Here is a 21,609-nt window from a genome sequence, read left to right as displayed (position 1 = left end):
ATGTCCCCTGCCCTCGCGGACCAGGCAAGCGCTCAAATGGTGGACTTTGGAATCATCTCTCAACCAGGGGAGGTCTTTTCTCCCGATCCATTGGCTGGTGGTGACCACCGACGCCAGTCTCCTCGGTTGGGGAGTGGTGTTTCACCACCACACTGCCCAGGGGCGTTGGACAATTCGGGAGTCGAAATTTCCCATAAACATTCTGGAGATCCGAGCTATCAGGTTTGCCCTGAGACGCTTTCACTTCCTGCTCGCGGGTCACCCAATCCGAATTCAGTCGGACAACGTCAAAGCGGTGGCGTACATAAACCATCAGGGGGGTACCCGCAGCAGGGCGGCGATGCAGGAGGTCTCACACATTCTCCGTTGGGCCGAGGCCAACCACTCCACCATTTCCGCAGTGCACATTCCGGGCGTCGAGAACTGGGCAGCGGACTCTCTCAGCCGTCAGGGTCTCGCCTCGGGAGAGTGGGAACTCCATCCAGAGGTTTTTCATCAAATCTGCCTTCGCTGGGGAACTCCGGACGTGGACCTGATGACGTCCAGACTGAGCGCCAAGGTCCCCAACTTCATAGCATGTTCTCGGGATCCCCGGGCCATCAGGGTGGATGCACTGATATTCCCATGGCACCGGTTCCAATTCCCGTACGTGTTCCCTCCACTTCCTCTGTTGCCGAAAGTGATCTGAAAAATCAAGATGGAGGGGGTTCCGGTGATCCTTATCGCCCCGGATTGGCCACGTCGTGCATGGTATGCGGAACTCGTTCATCTCGTATCCGACGTCCCCTGGCGGTTACCAGACCGCCCAGATCTGCTGCGCCAAGGACCGATCTACCACCAGAGCTCAGGGGCCCTACGTTTAACGGCTTGGCTGTTGAAACCTGGATCCTAACTCAAGCAGGTTTCTCCCAGCAGGTCATCGCCACCATGATCAGCGCTCACAAGACGTCTTCCGCTCGCATCTATCATCGCACCTGGAAAGCAGCCTTCTCATGGTGCAGGCTCCGCGGTCGCCCCCCTCTCGTTTTCTCTATTCCTTCCATTCTGGAATTTCTCCATTCCGGCTTGGATTCCGGCCTGGCGCTCAGTTCCCTCAAGGGTCAGATCTCAGCTTTATCGGTGTTGTTCCAACGTAAGATTGCTGCTAACTTGCAAGTCAGGACCTTTATTCAAGGGGTCTCCCACGTGGTACCCCCCTACAGAATGCCGTTAGAGACCTGGGATGTCAATTTGGTCCTGAGCGTCCTTCAGGAATCTCCTTTTGAACCTCTGCAGGACGTCCCGTTGACCATTCTCTCCTGGAAGGTTGCCTTCCTTGTGGCAGTAACATCTATCAGACTCGTCTCGGAGTTGGCCGCACCATCCTGCCGGGCGCCTTTCCTTTCCTTCCACCAGGACAAAGTAGTCTTACGCCGATCTCTGGCTTTTCTCCCTAAGGTGGTTTCATCCTTCCACCTTAATGAAGATATCATTCTTCCCTCCTTCTGCCCACAGCCGAGACATAGGGTCAAAAAGGCCCTTCACACCTTGGACGTGGTACGGGCCCTCAGGAGGTACGTTTCTAGGACTGCTCCTTTCCGCAAATTGGACTCCCTCTTTGTCCTCCCGGAGGGTCACAGAAAGGGTTCGGCCTCGTCTAAGGCCACGATAGCCAGATGGATCCGATTGGCTATCCAAGAATCTTATCGGGTCAGGGGCAGGCCTATCCCGGCAGGGGTTAGAGCACACTCTACTTGTTCAGTGGGTGCTTCCTGGTCCATTCGGCACCAGGCAACGGCGGAGCAGGTTTGCAAGGCCGCAACATGGTCTAGCCTGCATACTTTCATAAAGCACTACAACGTCCACACTCAATCTTCCGTGAATGCGGCCCTTGGCAGACGTATTCTGCAGGCGGCCGCTGTGCACTTAGTCAGATGGTACACAGAGTTATTTGGTTGTGTTGTTCCCCACCCAGGGACTGCTTTGGGACGTCCCATGGTCCTGTGTCCCCCAATGTGGCGAAGGAGAAATAGGGATTTTTGTGTACCGTAAAATCCTTTTCTCCGAGCCACTCATTGGGGGACACAGCACCCACCCTGTTAGCCTTTGGCTCGTTACCTTTTTGGTTCTTGACTTTCTCTGACATGTTATACTCTAATGTTATGTAATATATTGTTATTAATCTCCTACTGCTTTTGCACTGAACTGGGTCTCTGGAAGCCAGCATGAGGGTGTATACTGCAGGGGAGGAGCTAACTCTTTTTGTCTCAACTTAGTGTCAGCCTCCTAGTGACCGCAGCATAACACCCATGGTCCTGTGTCCCCCAATGAGTGGCTCGGAGAAAAGGATTTTACGGTGAGTACACAAAAATCCCTATTTGGAAACTAGACCCCTTTGGGTACTTATCTAGATGTGCATTGAACACCTTGAATCTGTAGGTGCTTCACAGAAGTTTATAATGTTAATCACATTTTTCTCACAAAAATCTTTTTTAGCTACAAATTTTGTATTTTTACAAGGGTAACAAGAGAAAATGGACCCCAAAATTTGTTGTGCAACTTCTCCTGAGTTTACCGATACCCCATATGTCGTTGAAAACTACTTTTGAGGCACAGTGCAAAGCTCAAAAGAGAAGAAACGCCATATTATAATGCAGATTTTGCTGGACTGGTTTGAGGGTGCCATGTTACATTGGCAGAGCCCTTGAGGTGCCAACACATCAATCCCCCCCCATAAGTGACTCCGTTTTACAAACTAAACCTCTCAATGAATTCATCTAGGGGTGCAGTGATTATATTGACACCACATGTGCGACACACTTTTTAATCCGTTGGGCAGTGAAGATAAAATAATTTTACATTTTTACCACCAAGATTGTGTGTTAGCCCCATGTTTTGCTTTTTCATACTGGGAAATGAGTAAAAATGGCACCAAAATTTGTCCCATAATTTCTGATGAATGTGGCAATACCCCGTATGTACTACTTAGCCATACAGAGAGACTCTGGAGGGACGGAGTGCTATTTGCCTCCCGGAACACAGTTTTTCCTAGAATAGTTTGCAAATTCCATATAAAGAGCCTCTAAGTGATAAAAAACCAGAATCCCCCCTCAAGTTACCCCATTTTGGAAATTATAACCCTTTGTGTATTTATCTACAGATGTAGTGACGATTTTGACTTCATTGGAGTTTTCCAGAAACATGCAGCAGTAGGTGGATGTTGCTGATTGAAAATTTCAAACTGCCGTTGTAGTGACCAGTACATTATGTCCAGCTCATGCTTCTGGAGACATGCACCTGTAAACTAGGCAGGCTCACATTACTGCAAAAATGCCAAACGTGGGCACTAAATATGGTTTAGGCACACTGGGGCTCAGAAGAGAGGGGGGGATTTGGGAGTGGAGAATTTGCTGAATTTCTTTTTGTGGGCGAAGAACTATTTAGCTTTTCCAGAGCCTTTGTGATACCAGTAACGTGGAAGCCTCCTATATTTCTGTTAACAGATGATGGACCTGAGTAAAGTGTTGTTTTTATGTGGATTGAGTTGAAACTTTTATTGGGAAGATTTTACATAACATTTATGTTCACATTTATCCAGCGCTCTACGCTCAGCACTTGCATCAGTGTTTCCATCTAAATCTCCCAGTGACGTGACAGATGAAATCCCCGAGGGATCCATTTTCCGTCTGGCATCTGTTCAGCGGAGTCCTTCTTTTCAGAAGTGCACAAAACTGTGGCCGTCGCAACTTTTATGCAATCCTAAAAAGACAGACTCCGCTGGATCACAGGTCAGACGGCGTCCACAGTGCCTCCATCTGCCTCATTATAGGGAATCTTCCGCCAGAGGTTCTGTCTGAATCACGTATTTCAGATATTTAAACTGAATCCCCAGTTTAAGTGCTCAGCGTAGAGCGCAGGATAAATGTGTGCCGAACCTTACTGCGATCTTTGGGAAGCAGAATGAAAAAATCAACAGCATGTGAAGAATTGGTTTCATTTATTTTTTACGCCGTTCCTCCTGCGGTATAAGTGATTAAGTGACTTTATTCTTCGGGTCGGTGTGATTACAGCGATACCAGATTTATATCAGGTTTTTATGTTTGGCTGCTGTCACACACTAAAAGATGCTTTTTATTGTGAAAACTTGTTTTTGCATCATCAAATTTTGAGAGCTATAATTTTTCCATATTTCGGCCGTCAGAGAATAAATTTTATTGAGAAAATATTTTTCTTTTTTTCTTGGGGGATTTTTATCAAAAAATATTTTTACACTTTTTAATTTTTTTTTTTTTTTTTTACTTTTTTACATTATCCCATCCTGGGACATCACTGTATAGCATCAGGTCGCTGCTCTGATACTCTGCAATGCTTCTGCACAGCAAAGCATGGGAGCGGCACCTGACAGGCAGGGAAAGAGGCATGTCAGCGCCTGCTCTCGGCAGGCACTCACAAGCCACCTTCCCTGCAGGACCTTGAGGCCGGGGGTCTCCATGTAGACCATCAGGACAACGCGATCAGTTCTCCTTGATGTCGCTGTCACTTGTGACAGTGGAATCAGAAGGGTTAAACGCCGGTGATTGGTGCTGCAGGGTGTCAGCTCTCACACGGAGCTGACACCTGTACCCGATTTGCCGCAGCGTGAGGCCGTGCCGCCATACATATAATGCTGTTTGCAGGAACGCAGCTCCCACAGAGCAGTATATATATGCCACATGCCGTAGGTTGGGAAGGTGTTAAAAATCACATGTTGAAATACAATTGAGGTAGACGAGTGAAGCAACGTTTTGGCCCAAAAGGGCCTTTTCAAGCCAGAAGTACAATAAAAATTATGAAGTGCAGTAAGTGAAGTATTCGATTGTGGGTTTTTTTATACACCAGAGAAGATGGGGTCCACCTCTTCCTCCTGTTCCAAGCTCCTCCCTGCTGTCATGACAGCCATCTATTCACCAAAACAAATGAAGCATTAAAACAATGTAAATACCAGTGCACTCACAAAACACATAATCGCTGTATTAAAAAGAAAATGTTCATACCTACGTGCCAATACCTTGGAAAGCAAACTCTCATAATCCTAACACATAAATACATGATATAAGTCACATTTAAACACATCCATTATGAGCTGTTATAGAACATCTGGTCACATTTCCATGGAAAATCCCCTAAGCTCCAAACTCTTAGTGTTTGCAGATGTACTACAGATCCCAGATCCCCATGGATTGTGACTCTGGGTAGACACCATCACGATCTAATCCAAGTGATGGGAGACCTGACACCGACATTGCTGGAACTGTACCGATGCGGGAGCCAATTATATAAGCTTTTCTTATTATTTTCAGGTGACTTGAACAACACCTTCTCATATTCCCAAATATTGAACTAAAGATTCTGCTGCTAACGTTTTGGTGACCGATACCACGGGATGCCTTTAGAGGTCTTGTGGGGTCCATGTGTTGATCAGGGTGGATAAAAATCAATGTTTTTTTAAAAAAATCAAAAAAATCGGATTTTTTTGATTTAAATCGGATTTTTTTGATTTAAATCGGATTTTTTTCAATAAACTGCTTTTTGAGGAAAATATTTTACCATCCAAAGGTTCTTCCATCATGAGATAAAGCTGAGTTGTTTAACTCAGTAGAATAAAGGCTGTATATGTGTAACATTCACAATGCCATGCTCTTCCAGAGGTTTCTGTAGGATGCTGACTATCCAACAAGTTTGGGCATGTCAACTGAATGGAAAAAGAAACTAAACCAAAAGTGAAACCAAGCTAGAAGTGTGGAATTAAAGGGGCAGTATGAACAAAATGTGGAGGCTATTAATAGTTTATACAATTAAGACATGCTGCTTTTAAACACCTACCTATTGCCATATAGTAAAACAAAAAAGATTTTTACTTACTTTGGGGTCCCCCCCTCACCCTGGCGTTAGATCGTTGCCCCTAGTTTCGTCCGTGTAACTATGGGCGCACATGCGCACTGCTCTCACTTCTCATTTTAATCGTGATTTATATTAAAAAAAACCTTTTGATTTAAATCAGTGATTTAAATCATGATTAAAATCATGATTTAAATCGATCCGATTTAAATAGAAAAAAATCTTTTGATTTAAATCGTGATTTAAATCATGATTTAAATCGGCGTGATTTAAATCAATCCACCCTGGTGTTGATGGGTCATAGCTGTTTTCTGGGCGCAAGGGGTACCTACCAAATAGTCTGGGGGGTCTGACTCTATGGCTAACTGTCATGTACTTAAAGACCTTTTTAAATTATTATTTCTCATTCCAATGTTACATTAATCGCCATTTACAATATAAGTAATGTTTCTTTGCCATGCTTTCATTATATTATAATTTTACAATTGAACACTTATATTTTCTGTATAGGTGAAGTTGGCTTACCAAGAATCTGAGATTGTCTCTCTTTTGAAGAAGATTCCATTAGACTGCAATGAAATGAACACTATTCGTGGACGAGCTAAGGATCTACGAGATGGCACACTGTGCGACTACCGGCCTGTGCTTCCTCTTATGCTGGCCAGTTTTATTTTTGATGTCCTTTGTACACCAGGTACAAAGATTTTAGTTATTTAATGATTGCTGTTATATTGTTATGCTGCCATCGTCTGCAGATTGTAGATGAATAATTGGTGGACCCTAAAGAATTAACCAACAACTTGCATTAGTGGTGTTGTCTTGGATTTAAAGGGAATCTGTCACCACATTTCACCTTTCTAATCCATTATTATGGGTGTACAGGTTATAGACTGCTGAGGAGAGTGATACCCTGTGTCTCATATCAGATGCATTATTGCTGATAAATCCTCTTTTATCACTTTATGTAAATGACCTCTTCCAGGCTATGGGTAGGATACTGCCTGGAAGATAACTCTGCCTCCAGAGTTTGTTTTACATGAAGGGGAGTTACCAGTGTGATATGTAATGGCCGCTCTCTGATCTCACTGCAGAGCTGTGTGTGATTATACCTGACACACCTGCTGGTTCCTCTCCGCTTCCAGCTCACAGGCTGACAGGGCTGTTGCAATGCTGCAATGCAGCAGAGCTCTAAAACTGCAAAAAATGTGTTTCCAAGAAGACAAATTTCATTTCTCCTGTTCTGTGTTAGTTACTTGTCTCACACTGGTAACTCTCCTTCATGTAAAATAATCTCTGGAGGCAGAGTTATCTTCCGGGCAGCGTCCTCCCCATAGCCTGGAAGAGGTCATTTACAGAAAATAAAAAAATGGATTTCTCTGGAGTAAGAGATCGGATTACAAAAACCAAGGTATCGTTTTATTCACTTTCCTATAATTTGCATGCCTATATAGACTGCTTAGGATGGACTAATAGATTCCCTTTAACAATTGATGACCCATCCATTTTATCAATATGAGAATGTTAAGGGTCCGACACTTGGCACATCCCCACCAAAGAGCTGAAACCCAGTTCGGCATTTGCCGGTTATAAGCAATGTGTGGAGCAGAAAACAGTAGCCTTGTGCATTGTTTAGTGAACATGGAAGATAAAGCGCAGTCCTCTGCAGCAGCCACTAAGCAATGTACCAGACTCTGGTGTTCTGCCCCATTCATTACATCTATCTGGCTGCTTCTGGAGCACATTAATTGTAATCAATGGGGGGCCATTTAACAGACCCCCACCAATCTCACATTGACGACTTTTTCAATGGAACTTTACCTAAATCAACAGTACAAGTAACATAGTATTTAAGGTTAAAAGAAGACTTTAAGGCAATGTGCACAAGTTCAGGATTTTTAGCGTTTTTTCGGCCGTTTTCTGCTGAAAAAACGCTAAAAAAAGGCTTGCCTAAGCATCCCATAATTTTTTATGCATTCTGCATTTTTTGTGAACATGCTGCGTTTTTTTCCGCAGCGGAATCGCATTCTGGAAAAAACCGCAGCATGTTCATTTTTTGTGTGGAATCACGACGATTCCGCACACATAGGAATGCATTGATCCGCTTACTTCCCGCATAGGGCTATGCCCATCATGCGGGAAGTAAGCGGATCATGTGCGGTTGGTACCCAGGGTGGAGGAGAGGAGAGTCTCCTCCAGGCCCTGGGAACCATATCAATGACCTGTGATGACGTAGTGGTCTCGCGTGATGCTACGTCATCTGGGGTCATTGCCACGAGGCATTATTGGGAATGGGAGCATCACGAGGAGCGGGAAGGCTGCGGGGGCCGTCGGAAGGTGAGAATATCACTATTTCTTATTTTTTTCATTATTTTTAACAGTCTATCTTTTACTATTGATGCTGCATAGGCAGCATCCATAGAAAAAGTTGGTCACACTTGTCAAACACTATGTTTGACAAGTGTCACCAACCTGTCAATCAGTTTTCCAAGCGATGCTACAGATTGCTTGGAAAACGCTAGCATTCTGCAAGCTAATTACGCTTGCAAAACACAAGTGTTTAGCGGGAATACGCATGCCAATTCCGCATGTGTTATACCCGCATCAGGGAGTTGCAGAATTGTCGCGGAAATTTCCGCGGCAATTCTGCAACGTGTGCACATAGCCTAACATGTTGATCCAGAGGAAGGCAAAAAAAAAAACCATGTGGCAAACACTGAGCTCCATATTGGGGAAAAAAATTCCTTCCCGACTCCATATACGGCAATCAGACTAGTTCCCTGGATCGATGCCCTGTCATGGAAACTAATGTGTATAACCTGTAACATTATATTTTTCAAGAAAGGCATCCAGTCCCCTCTTAAATTTTAGTAATGAGTCACTCATTACAACATCATACGGCAGAGAGTTCCATAGTCTCACTGCTCTTACAGTAAAGAATCCGCGTCTGTTATTATGCTTAAACCTTTTTTCCTCCAGACGTAGAGGATGCCCCCTTGTCCCTGTCACCGGTCTATGATTAAAAAGATCATCAGAAAGGTCTTTGTACTGTCCCCTCATATATTTATACATTAACATAAGATCACCCCTTAGCCTTCGTTTTCCCAAACTAAACAGCCCCAAGTGTAATAACCTTTCTTGGTATTGCAGACCCCCCGGTCCTCTAATAACCTTGGTCGCTCTTCTCTGCACCTGCTCCAGTTCAACTATGTCTTTCTTATAAACCAGAGACCAGAACTGTGCACAGTATTCTAAGTGTGGTCGAACCAGTGACTTGCATAGAGGTAAAATTATGTTCTCCTCATGAGCATCTATGCCTCTTTTAACCCCTACCTGACGTCGGACGGTATAGTACGTCCGATGTCAGCTCCCCTGCTTTGATGCAGGGCTCCGCGGTGAGCCCGCATCAAAGCCGGGACATGTCAGCTGTTTTGAACAGCTGACATGTGCCCGCAATAGCGGCGGGTGAAATCGCGATTCACCCGCCGCTATTAACTAGTTAAATGCCGCTGTCAAACGCAGACAGCGGCATTTAACTACCGCATCCGGCCAGGCGGCCGGAAATGACGTCATCGCCAACCCCCGCCACATGATCGGGGGTCGGCGATGCTTCAGTATTGTAACCATAGAGGTCCTTGAGACCTCTATGGTTACTGATCGCCGGTAGCTGTGAGCGCCACCCGCTAACAGCACACCTGATTTTCTGCTGCATAGCAGCGATCTGATGATTGCTGTTATGTAGCAGAGGCGATCGAGTTGTGCCTGCTTCTAGCCTCCCATGGAGGCTATTGAAGCATGGCAAAAGTAAAAAAAAAAGTTAAAAAAATGTGAAAAAAAATAAAAAAAACATAAAAGTTTAAATCACCCCCCTTTCGCCCCAATCAAAATAAATCAATAAAAAAATCAAACCTACACATATTTGGTATCGCCGCGTTCAGAATCGCCCGATCTATCAATAAAAAAAAAGCATTAACCTGATCGCTAAACGGCGTAATGAGAAAAAAATCCGAAACGCCAGAATTACGTTTTTTTGGTCGCCGTGACATTGCATTAAAATGCAATAACTGGCGATCAAAAGAACGTATCTGCACCAAAATGGTATCATTAAAAACGCCAGCTCGGCTCGCAAAAAATAAGCCCTCAAACGACCCCAGATCATGAAAAATGGAGACGCTACGAGTATCGGAAAATGGCGCAATTTTTATTTTATTTTTTTTAGCAAAGTTTTGAATTTTTTTTCACCACTTAGGTAAAAAATAACCTAGTCGTGTTAGGTGTCTATGTACTCGTAATGACCTGGAGAATCATAATGGCAGGTCAGTTTGAGCATTTAGTGAACCTAGCAAAAAAGCCAAGCAAAAAACAAGTGTGGGATTGCACTTTTTTTGCAATTTCACCGCACTTGGAATTTTTTTCCCGTTTTCTAGTACACGACATGGTAAAACCAATGATGTCGTTCAAAAGTACAAGTCGTCCCGCAAAAAATAAGCCCTCACATGGCCAAATTGACGGAAAAATAAAAAAGTTATGGCTCTGGGAAGGAGGGGAGTGAAAAATGAATACGGAAAAACGGAAAATCCCACGGTCATGAAGGGGTTAATGCATCCCATTATTTTGTTTGCCTTTGTAGCAGCTGCCTGACACTGGCCACTAAATGTGAGTTTGTCATCCACCCATACACCCAGGTCTTTTTCAGTGACAGTTTTGCCCAGAGTTTTACTATTAAGCACATAGTTATACATCTTATTTCCCAAGTGCATGACCTTACATTTATCCCCATTAAAGCTCATTTGCCATTTATCAGCCCAAGCTTCTAGTTTACATAAATCTTTCTGTAATATTAAATTGTCCTCCTCTGTAGTGATTACTCTGCAGAGTTTAGTGTCATCTGCAAATATTGAAATACTATTCTGTATGCCCCCTACAAGGTCATTAATAAATATGTTAAAAAGAAGAGGGCCCAACACCGACCCCTGCGATACCCCACTGCTAACCACGACCCAGTTCGAGTGTGCTCCATTAATAACCACCCTTTGTTTCCTATCCCTGAGCCAGCTCTTAACCCACTTACACATATTTTCCCCTATCCCGATTATTCTCATTTTATGTTTCAACCTTTTGTGTGGCACCATATCAAAAGCATTTAAAAAGTCCATATACACTACATCTACCGGGTTCCCTTGGTCCAATCCGGAACTTACCTCTTCACAGAAACTGATCAGATTAGTCTGACAGGAACGGTGCCTAGTAAACCCATGTTGATATTTCACTACAGATTCTCCAGCATAGCATCTCTTAGAATACCCTCCAGGATTTTACCCACAATAGAGGTTAAGCTTACTGGCCTATAATTTCCAAGTTCAGTTTTTGTCCCCTTTTTGAATATTGGCACCACATTTGCTATACGCCAGTCCTGTGGTACAGACCCTGTTATTATGGAATCTTTAAAGATTAAAAGTAATGGTCTATCAATGACTGTACTTAATTCCTGCAGTACTCAGGGGTGTACCCCATCCGGGCCCGGAGATTTGTCAACTTTAGTGATTTTTAGATGCCGACGTACTTCCTGCTGGGTTAAGCAGGTGACATTTGTCATAGAAGCTAGTGTCTTACCACCAGCTCAGAGACAACTGCACATTAAGAGATACAGACTGCATAGAGTTAAACTGGTGAAAATGTAGGATACAAGTTATAAAATGGCTCGATTTAATGTTATTTCACATAAACACACAAATTACAGCTTTTTTGGAAAAGTTACTTGAAAATGCAGCTTCATTTTAAGTCTCGGACAACTCCATTAAGTGATTCCACTCTGGCAGTTTTGTCCTCTTATGAAGTCCTGTGGTATCTGATTCTCCTAAAGTTGTGTATTTAGGACTGCATATAGACATAAATGCAGCTCATCTGATCGGCCACATGCATTGCAAATCTCTATAGTTTAAACCACGTAGATTTACATTGGGAAGGGGGACAAAAAGAGCATTAAGATAGAAGCATTTAATATATATAGTCACAGCCAAAAGTGCTGGCATCCTTGAAATTATTCCAGAAAATTAAGCATTTCTTCCAGAAAATTATTGCAATTACACATGTTTTGTTATACCCCTTTTTATTTCATTTGTGTGTATTGGAACAGCACAAAAAAAATGTGAAAAAAAGACAAATTGGACATCATTTCACACAAAACTCTAAAACTGAGCCAGTAGAAATTGTTGGCACCTTTCCAAAATTGTGGATAAACAACTTTGTTTCAAGAATGTAATGCTTGTTCAAACTCACCTGTGGCAAGTAAAAGGTGTGTGCAATATGAAAATTACACCAGAAATCAGATAAAAAGAGGAGACGTTGACTCAATCTTTGCATTGTGTCTGGTGAAAGAGAAGAGAACTGTCTGAAGACTTGAGAACCAAAATTGTTGAAAAATATCTACAATCTCAAGATTACAAGTCCATCTCCAGAGATCTTGATGTTCCTTTGCTTACAGTGCGCAACATAATCAAGAAGTTTACAACCCATGGCATTGTAACTAATCTCCCTGGCCATGGACGGCAAAGAAAAATTTATGAAAGGTTGCAATACAGGATAGTTTGATTGGTGGATAAGCAGCCCCAATCAAGTTCCAAAGAAATTCAAGCTGTCCTGCAGGCTCATGGTGCAACAGTGTCAGCGCGAAATATCCCTTAACATTTGAAATGAAATGCTATGGTAGAAGACCCCGGAGGACCTCACTGCTGACACAGAGACATACAAAAGCGAGACTGTAGTTTGATCAAATGTATGTGAATAAGCCAAAATCCTTCTGGGAAAGTGTTGTGTGAACAGATGAGACCAATATAAAGCTTTTTGATAAAGCATATCATTCTACTGTTTGCTGAAAATGGAATGAGGCTTACAAAGAAAAGAACACAGTACCTACAGTCAAATATAGTGGGGGTACAAAGATATATTGTGGTTTTGCTGCCTCTGGAACTGGATGCCTTGACTGTGTGCAAAGCATCATGAAATCTGAAGGATTTCATGGGTCGCAATGTGAACCCCGGTGTCAGAAAGCTGAGTTTAGGTCTTCCAGCAGGACAATGACCCCAAATCTACTTCAAGAAGCACCCAGAAATGAATGGAAACAAAGTGCTGGAGATTTCTGAAGTGGCCAGAAATAAGTCTGGATCTAAAGCCCATTGATCCCCAGTGGAGAGATCTTAAAATTGCTGCAGCAGTTTACAAACGAAGAGTGGCCCAAAATTCCAGTTGAGAGGTGTAAGAAGTAGTGATGAGTGAACGTGCACAGATGTGTTATCTAAGCATGTTCGGGTGTTAACAGAGTGTCTTCGGCGCGCTGGAATTAAATGTTCGAGTCCCTGTAGCTGTTTTACTCGCGGCTTCAACAAATCCCAATGATTTTGCGATTGTTTCTTCGTGGCACATTATACTTTATGATAATGGTAAATTTAGGTCAATATGTTTTGTTTATTTATAAAAAAAAAATCAGAAAAATGTTAAACTAGCTATTTTCAAAAAACAGCCTTGTGCAGGCATGTACTACGGAGGACAGAGAATGAACTTCAATCCAATATTGCAGCCAGCATGCAGCCTGCGGGTAAGGAAAGGGTGAATCAAACACCTGAAAACCCCGCCTCTATGGCTGAAAATTGTTCCCTCCAAATTCAGGTGACAGAGTCCCTTTAATAAATAGCATTGCTTTCATTTCTGCTTTACATCAGCACAATTTGGAAAATGTTATTTTATTTTGTTAGCATTTTAGGAGGATTAAAAATGTAGCAGTGATTTTTCATTTTTTCAAGGAAATTTACAAAATGTATTTTTTTAGGGACCTCTCCAGGTTTGAAGTGACTTCAGGGGTCTCATATATTGGGAAACCCCCAAAAGTTATACCATTTTAAAAACAGCACCCCCTGACGTATTGAAAACTGTAGTCAGGTAGTTTATTAACCATTCAGGTGCTTTTCAGGAATTAATGCAAAGTGGCAGGACAGAAATGAAAATGTGTATTTTTATCACCTAAATGCCGCTAACTTCTGAACAGGTTACAACAGCCGGCAGACTGTAAGGCCACTATTTGGCCGTGAACTGCCATGGCAAACATCAGGACCATATAATCATGATCTGAGGGCACCAATTGGGGTAAAGAGGAAGCCCCCACACTCTGTTAACCATTTATAATTATGTAGTCACTATTGACAGCAGCATCTAAGGGGTTAAACAGAGTTGGACGGTGCAAGCACTGATCATGGCTGATGCAGCAACTTGTCAGCTATAGAGCGTCAAAAAGGAGACAAAAAATACTTCCTAGAGTTGTGGCAAAGCTTCATAAACTATTAATGCATAAAAAAAGAAGAACATAGAAGCAGATGGCCATAAAATTACAGAATTTTATTAGATAATTTTAAAAGTCTTTTACATAATAATATAAACAATTAAAAGGTGGGGATGAAACTACACAAAAAAAACGCAAACCACCACGCAGGTTATTAGTTGCACTGTGTAATTGAAGTCAAAACGTGCCAAAAGAGTATAAATAACCAAAAAACAATAAATATATGAAAAGATGGTTCAACTGTTCCCCAAAAAATGCATATGTCCTTAATGAGTTATGTCCATGATAGATAAGGGATAAACACAATAAAGAGGCTTTTGGAATACAAAAATTGAAGAGAAAAGAATAATCCCCTGTATAAGGTATGTAAAACCCAGTGGTTTCAAATATATAGTAACCTAAATGGTTAATTTAGCAGCCTAAACATGGGACGATACACATACAGCAGTTAATTTGGATGGCATTAAGAAGGGAACATGTTACATAATTACCTGCGGGCAGTAGCGGTAACCCGGACACGCGTTTCGCGTGTTGCTTCGTCTGCGGGGAAGTGTGCACTGAATGGGGTGAACTGGTTGCTTAAATAATGCTGAGCTAATTATGAGCAGCAGCAGCTTGATGACGGCGCTTCCGTCGGCTGTACCGCAAGACATCGCTGCCGATCAGCGTCATGTGACACCTGGCCACTCCCGCCCAACGCGTCAGAGCTGGGGGTGAACCAGGAGCCAGCCGAGACGCGTCCCCACAGTAACCTCAGAGCAGAGAGCCGGCGCAAGCGCACACTGCGCTTAATAGTTGTTTGAAGAGCTAAAGCGCTTCCATTGCAATGGTATATGCATGATGGAACTGTTCGCCCGTAACGAAATTTAGAACTCGTAGAGGGAATGCGGTTAGTAAAATAGATGGGTGATTATATTTTAGTTACGGTAATTGTATAAGTGAAACAGCAAGACCCTTATACCTCCATTATATTTATAAAGGTGGTGCAAAGTTTGATGATGAAATAATTTAAATATTAATATATAAAAGTGAGAAAAAAGGTTCTAACAAGGTGAACAAGTGCTTAGACTATAAATTTTTTAAAAGGAAAATACTTAATATTAACTTATATAAAAAATATATTGATGAAACTAGTGCATTTAAATAGTGAATTAAAATAAGTATAACACTACCTGTGTCTTAACCTTAAGAAAATGTAGGTATTATATAATTGAACAGATAAAGTGCTTGTCTAGACAAGATAGGCACTTTCTAGACAAGCACTTTATCTGTTCAATTATATAATACCTACATTTTCTTAAGGCTGCTGCTGCTCATAATTAGCTCAGCATTATTTAAGCAACCAGTTCACCCCATTCAGTGCACACTTCCCCGCAGACGAAGCAACACGCGAAACGCGTGTCCGGGTTACCGCTACTGCCCGCAGGTAATTATGTAACATGTTCCCTTCTTAATGCCATCCAAATTAACTGCTGTATGTGTATCGTCCCATGTTTAGGCTGCTAAATTAACCATTTAGGTTACTATATATTTGAAACCACTGGGTTTTACATACCTTATACAGGGGATTAATCTTTTCTCTTCAATTTTTGTATTCCAAAAGCCTCTTTATTGTGTTTATCCCTTATCTATCATGGACATAACTCATTAAGGACATATGCATTTTTTGGGGAACAGTTGAACCATCTTTTCATATATTTATTGTTTTTTGGTTCTTTATACTCTTTTGGCACGTTTTGACTTCAATTACACAGTGCAACTAATAACCTGCGTGGTGGTTTGCGTTTTTTTGTGTAGTTTCATCCCCACCTTTTAATTGTTTATATTATTATGTAAAAGACTTTTAAAATTATCTAATAAAATTCTGTAATTTTATGGCCATCTGCTTCTATGTTCTTCTTTTTTGATGCATTGTCAGCTATAGAGTACAGCCAACAGCTGCTGGATTGTCACCTGTATGGGGAGGCTATTCTCTGATATCTCAGGTCAGTTAAAAGACTTATTGGCGGTCATTAAGGGGCTAATTTGGATCTCGGTGTTTAATTACATGGAATTTTAATGCATATCAATGAAGCTGTTATATTTTCATTGATGGCCCAATTTGTCTCCAATGTTTTGTTAAGGTATACTGTTGCAGGTAAATAAATTCTCTGCCAGCAACCAGTGGATCCATCAGCAGACTCCTGGTTCTTTCTACTAAGACATATAGTTTGTGGGTTTAGCACAAGGTTCATGTATTTTTTTGGGGACGGAGATATACATGTTCTACATGAAATAGCCATTTAAGACTATGGTGTTAACCACCGTGTCCACAAGAGGGCGTAACAGACTACGTACCGAACTGGAGTTACTTTGTTTTCATCTAACGCAGATTCAATAATTATATTTAACCATTTTTGCAGCATCATTTACACACTGTTAGTAGCCATTTAGCAAAGACCAGTACAATCCTATCAAGTATTATCAATGATTTTATAGAGGAAAGTCATTGATTTCTCATTTATTTCTTCTATGACTCAGAACAGATAGGATTTAGAATTGCACATTTACAATTTGATGTTAAAGACACAGTTATCGTAGAGCAATAGGTGTTAGAGTACGTTCCTGAATGTCATATTGCATACTTAAAACATTTTTCCACTGCGGAATTACATGCCGATAATTGTGTATTACAGCAGCGCGTTGTGGATGCCATTTCTGCTGCATGTCGATTTATGCAGCAGACACCACAGCGTCGTTCAGCTTTTGTAAAGCTTGTAATTTACACAACTGCACTTCCCAATGTCCCTTGGGGACGTCCCTCGTAAGACTCTTGATCTTCCCAACGTCTTGGGTGGTTAGGGTTCCCGGAAATCAGTAATTGTTATTACACAGGGTCAGAATTGGCTTGCTGGCCATTGACAAGTTATTTGGTTGCTCAGTGAGGCCAGCCTGGGTCACTCATGCTTACTCTTTGCTGACAATGGGGGTTAGACTGAAGAATCATTTTCCTTACAGTCAGGTTATACAGTCACTACCTTATTTCTTAATTCAACCAACACATCTACAACCTTAAGTTCTTCACTGGGGGCTATGAAAAAGCAGTCGTGGCCAAGTTCTGAGACCTACATAAATTTTGATTGTCACAAAGTTTGTTTCTTCAGTGTTATTTCGTGTTACTCAGATGTTTCTATGGTTGCTGAAGTAAAATTATAAAAATGTAATAAGTTTTTAAACCTTTATGTGCAAATACATCAAGTTTCTGCAAAGACTTGATATAGGGGGTTGACTTTTATTTTTCAAGACTTCTGCAATTCTTCCTGGAACCTGGACATCAGCTTCTTGTCCAAATCCTACCTGATGACAACCCATTCTTGTCTAATCATCTCTCGGAGGTTAACACAATTTCTGTATTTTTGTTTGTCCACCTGCTTTTTGACAATTGACCGCAGTTTCCCACTGAAATAGGGATCCGGTGAGTTTCCTGATCCCGGTCTCAAAGGTTCAATGTTTTTTTGTAACCAGTCCACTTAGTTATCACTTTTGCCTTTTGATGTGGTGCTCCATCACCAAATTGCTCCTGGATGGATGGGACACGTTGCTGTTGGAGGATGTTTAGATACCATTCATTATTAATGGCTGTGGTCTTAATTAATTAGGCAAAATTGTGAGTGAGCCCACTTCATGGATGAAAAGCCCCCACACATGAATGGTCTCAGGATACTTCACTGTTGGTATTACACAGAACTGATGATAGCATTCAACTTCTCTTCTCTGGACAATCATTCTCCCAGATGTCACAAACACCGTGAAGGGGGGCTTCATCAGAGAAAATAGCTTTAGCCAGACCTCTGCAGTCCAATGTACTTCCTGCAGATTTTCAGTCTGCCCAGCGATGTTTTTTTTTTTGAGACTATTGGCTTCTTTGCTGCCCTTCTTGACACCAGGTCAGCCTTAAAAGCTTTCCCCTCACTATGCGTGCAGATGCACTGACAGCTGCCTGCTGCCATTCTTGGGCAAGCTCAGCACTGACCTTAAGGGTATGTGCACACGTTGCGTTTTTTGCTGCGGATCCGCAGCGCTTCTGCAGCTGCGGGTCCGCAGCAGTTTCCCATGAGTTTACAGTTCAATGTAAACCTATGGGAAACTGAAAACGCTGTGCACATGCTGCGGAACAAAACGCGCGGGAACGCAGCGGTTTACAATCCGCAGCATGTCACTTCTTTGTCCGGAATCACGGCAATTCTGCACACATAGGAATGCATTGATCCGCTTACTTCCCGCATGGGGCTATGCCCACGATGCGGGAAGTAAGCGGATCATGTGCGGATGGTACCCGGGGTGGAGGAGAGGAGACTCTCCCCCAGGCCCTGGGAACCATATTTGTGTAGAAAAAAAGAATTAAAATAAAAAATAATGATATACTCGCCTCTCAGCGCTGCACGCGGCCGTCCGGTCGCAGGGTTGCTATGCGAGCAGGACCTGCGATGACGTCGCGGTCACATGACCGTTACGTCACGAAGTCCTTCTTGCATAGTATCTTTGGAACCAGACCACCGCGTGCAGCGCCGAGGAGATCGGGACGTCCGAGGGTGAGTATAACCATTTTTTTAATTATTTTGAACATTACTATTGATGCTGCATATGCAGCATCAATAGTAAAACAAGTGCAGGAGTAAACCCGCAGCGGAAACCGCAAGACAAACCACGATAGATCTGCAGGGATAACCGCAGCGGTTTTGCCCTGTAGATTTATCAAATCCGCTGCGGGAGAACCCGCAGAGGACCCTTCCTACGTGTGCACATAGCCTAAAGAGAATTCAGCTACGGAATCGGTTTATCGCCGCTATTCCGCACAAAGAAGTGGCATGCTGCGGATTGTAAACCGCTGCGTTCCGCGCTGTTTTTTCTGCAGCATGGGCACAGCGTTTTCGGTTTCCCATAGGTTTACATTGAACTGTAAACTCATGGGAAACTGCTGCGGACCCGCAGCTGCAGAAACGCTGCGGATCCGCAGCAAAAACCGCAACGTGTGCACATACCCTTAGGAGACTTTACTGGAACTTTTTGTACTTTTTTGGGGACCTTGAAGCTTTCTTCACAGCAAGTGTACTTCTCTCTTTGAAGTTCTTGATGATCCAATAATTGATCAACATTTGCAATTCATCTGGTCACTCTTCATAACAATCTAGACCTCATGCAAATTGTCACTATAAAACATAAATGCCAAGCTTTGTGAAAACCAAAATTTGTGTCAGTCTCCAAACTTGTATCTATTACTGCAGTTCACATTTTGTCATTCTGTCTATGGAATGCATTACTCTTCTTGACGCCTTTTGGGCTGTTGTGGGAAAACATTTTACAAAAAATCCAAAGTTTTTGATTTAGTTCCCTTTCCTAACTCTAATGTACATATGCACAAATCAAAACACTGTTGGTTTTGTAGAAACAAAAATCAGAACCATATTTCACTGTAATTATCAAAGTGGTTCTCTGAGCTTAAAAACATCTCTCTGGATAAAGATATTCATATGATTACACTGAAGTATAGAAAGGGAGGACGTGCATGCTACGTGCAGTGTCGGTGCTCGGCATACACTACAGCTGTGTGATTGTGACTATTTGTCTTGCAGTGGTATCCCCAACTGGATCCCGTCCTCCAAGTCGTAACCGTAACAATGAGATGCCTGGGGACGAGGAGCTGGGCTTCGAGGCAGCTGTTGCTGCGCTTGGTATGTAATTTATGTCATGGCCTCACAGATGTAATTGTTTATTTTGCTCTTTAATTCTTTCCCCACATTTGTGTATAATACAACCCAGCGGTTTTGTGCCTGAGTTATAAAACAAGTATGTACTTATAGCACTATATACATGCACATAATAGGTTCGTTTTTGCATATAAAAGCAGCAGTATTATGGCGGCTGTCCACAGATGTAACTGTTATTGCTAACGATCCAAACTATAACAACCATCATTAACTATAATTACTGTGTCCGTGGTATGGAAATGATTAGGTCCAGCTAACGGCTGCTATATTTATTGGGCACACTTTATTAATACTTATTGGTTGGCGATGGTAGACTCTTTTAAACTACTTACTAAGCGATCTTCTGAGAAATGATCCTATGCAGCATCAATAGTAAAAAGATCTAATGTTAAAAATAATAAAAAAAAATAAAAATCGTTATATACTCACCTTCTGTCGCCTTTCCCGCTCCTCGCGATGCTCCGGTGACCGCTCCATGCATTGCGATCTCGCGAGATGATGACGTAGCGGTCTCACGAGACTGCTACGTCATCATCTCGCGAGACCGCAATGCACTCTTGAGACCGGAGCACGCGAGGAGCGTCGGTAACCGCTTCGCCTGGATCCGAGGGCCAACGGAAGGTGAGTATATAACAATTTTTTATTTTAATTCTTTTTTTTTTTAACAGGGATAAGATACCCACATTGCTATATACTACATGGGCTGTGCAATATACTACGTGGCTGTGCAATATACTACGTGGGCTGTGCAATATACTGCGTGGGCTGTGCAATATACTGCGTGGGCTGTGCGATATACTGCGTGGGCTGTGCGATATACTGCGTGGGCTGTGCGATATACTGCGTGGGCTGTGCGATATACTGCGTGGGCTGTGCGATATACTGCGTGGGCTGTGCGATATACTGCGTGGGCTGTGCGATATACTGCGTGGGCTGTGCGATATACTGCGTGGGCTGTGCGATATACTGCGTGGGCCGTGCGATATACTGCGTGGGCCGTGCGATATACTGCGTGGGCCGTGCGATATACTGCGTGGGCTGTGCGATATACTGCGTGGGCTGTGCGATATACTGCGTGGGCTGTGCGATATACTGCGTGGGCTGTGCGATTTACTGCGTGGGCTGTGCGATTTACTGCGTGGGCTGTGCGATTTACTGCGTGGGCTGTGCGATTTACTGCGTGGGCTGTGCAATTTACTGCGTGGGCTGTGCAATTTACTGCGTGGGCTGTGCAATATACTGCATGGGCTGTGCAATATACTGCGTGGGCTGTGCAATATACTGCGTGGGCTGTGCAATATACTGCGTGGGCTGTGCAATATACTGCGTGGGCTGTGCTATATACTACGTGGGCTCTGCAATATACTATGTGGGCTCTACAATATACTGCATGGCTGTGCTATACACTACGTGGCCTGTGTTATACACTACGTGGCCTGTGTTATACACTACGTGGCCTGTTATACACTACGTGGCCTGTGTTATACACTACTTGGCCTGTGTTATATACTGCGTGCGTGGCCTGTTATATACTACGTGGCTGTGTTATATGCTATGTGGACTGTTATACACTCCGCGGGCTGTGCTATATACTCCGCGGGCTGTGCTATATACTCCGCGGGCTGTGCTATATACTCCGCGGGCTGTGCTATATACTCCGCGGGCTGTGCTATATAC

General features: G+C 42.9%; 1 protein-coding gene across 4 annotated transcripts in view; it reads left to right on the top strand.

Annotated features, from left to right (window-relative positions):
* Positions 1-21,609, top strand: part of ZSWIM8 (zinc finger SWIM-type containing 8) — a 179,366-nt gene that overhangs the window by 134,812 nt on the left and 22,945 nt on the right. For all 4 annotated transcript variants that reach the window (XM_077259241.1, XM_077259243.1, XM_077259245.1 and 1 more), the window contains 2 exons: positions 6,367-6,550; positions 19,798-19,896. In XM_077259241.1, the coding sequence (XP_077115356.1) occupies positions 6,367-6,550; positions 19,798-19,896 (283 nt within the window). The remainder of the gene's footprint in view (positions 1-6,366; positions 6,551-19,797; positions 19,897-21,609) is intronic.

The sequence above is a fragment of the Ranitomeya variabilis genome, chromosome 4, assembly GCF_051348905.1.
Source record: "Ranitomeya variabilis isolate aRanVar5 chromosome 4, aRanVar5.hap1, whole genome shotgun sequence".
Lineage (NCBI taxonomy): Eukaryota > Metazoa > Chordata > Amphibia > Anura > Dendrobatidae > Ranitomeya > Ranitomeya variabilis.
Note: the sequence above shows the minus strand (reverse complement) of the source record. Positions and strands in the feature narration are given on the sequence as shown.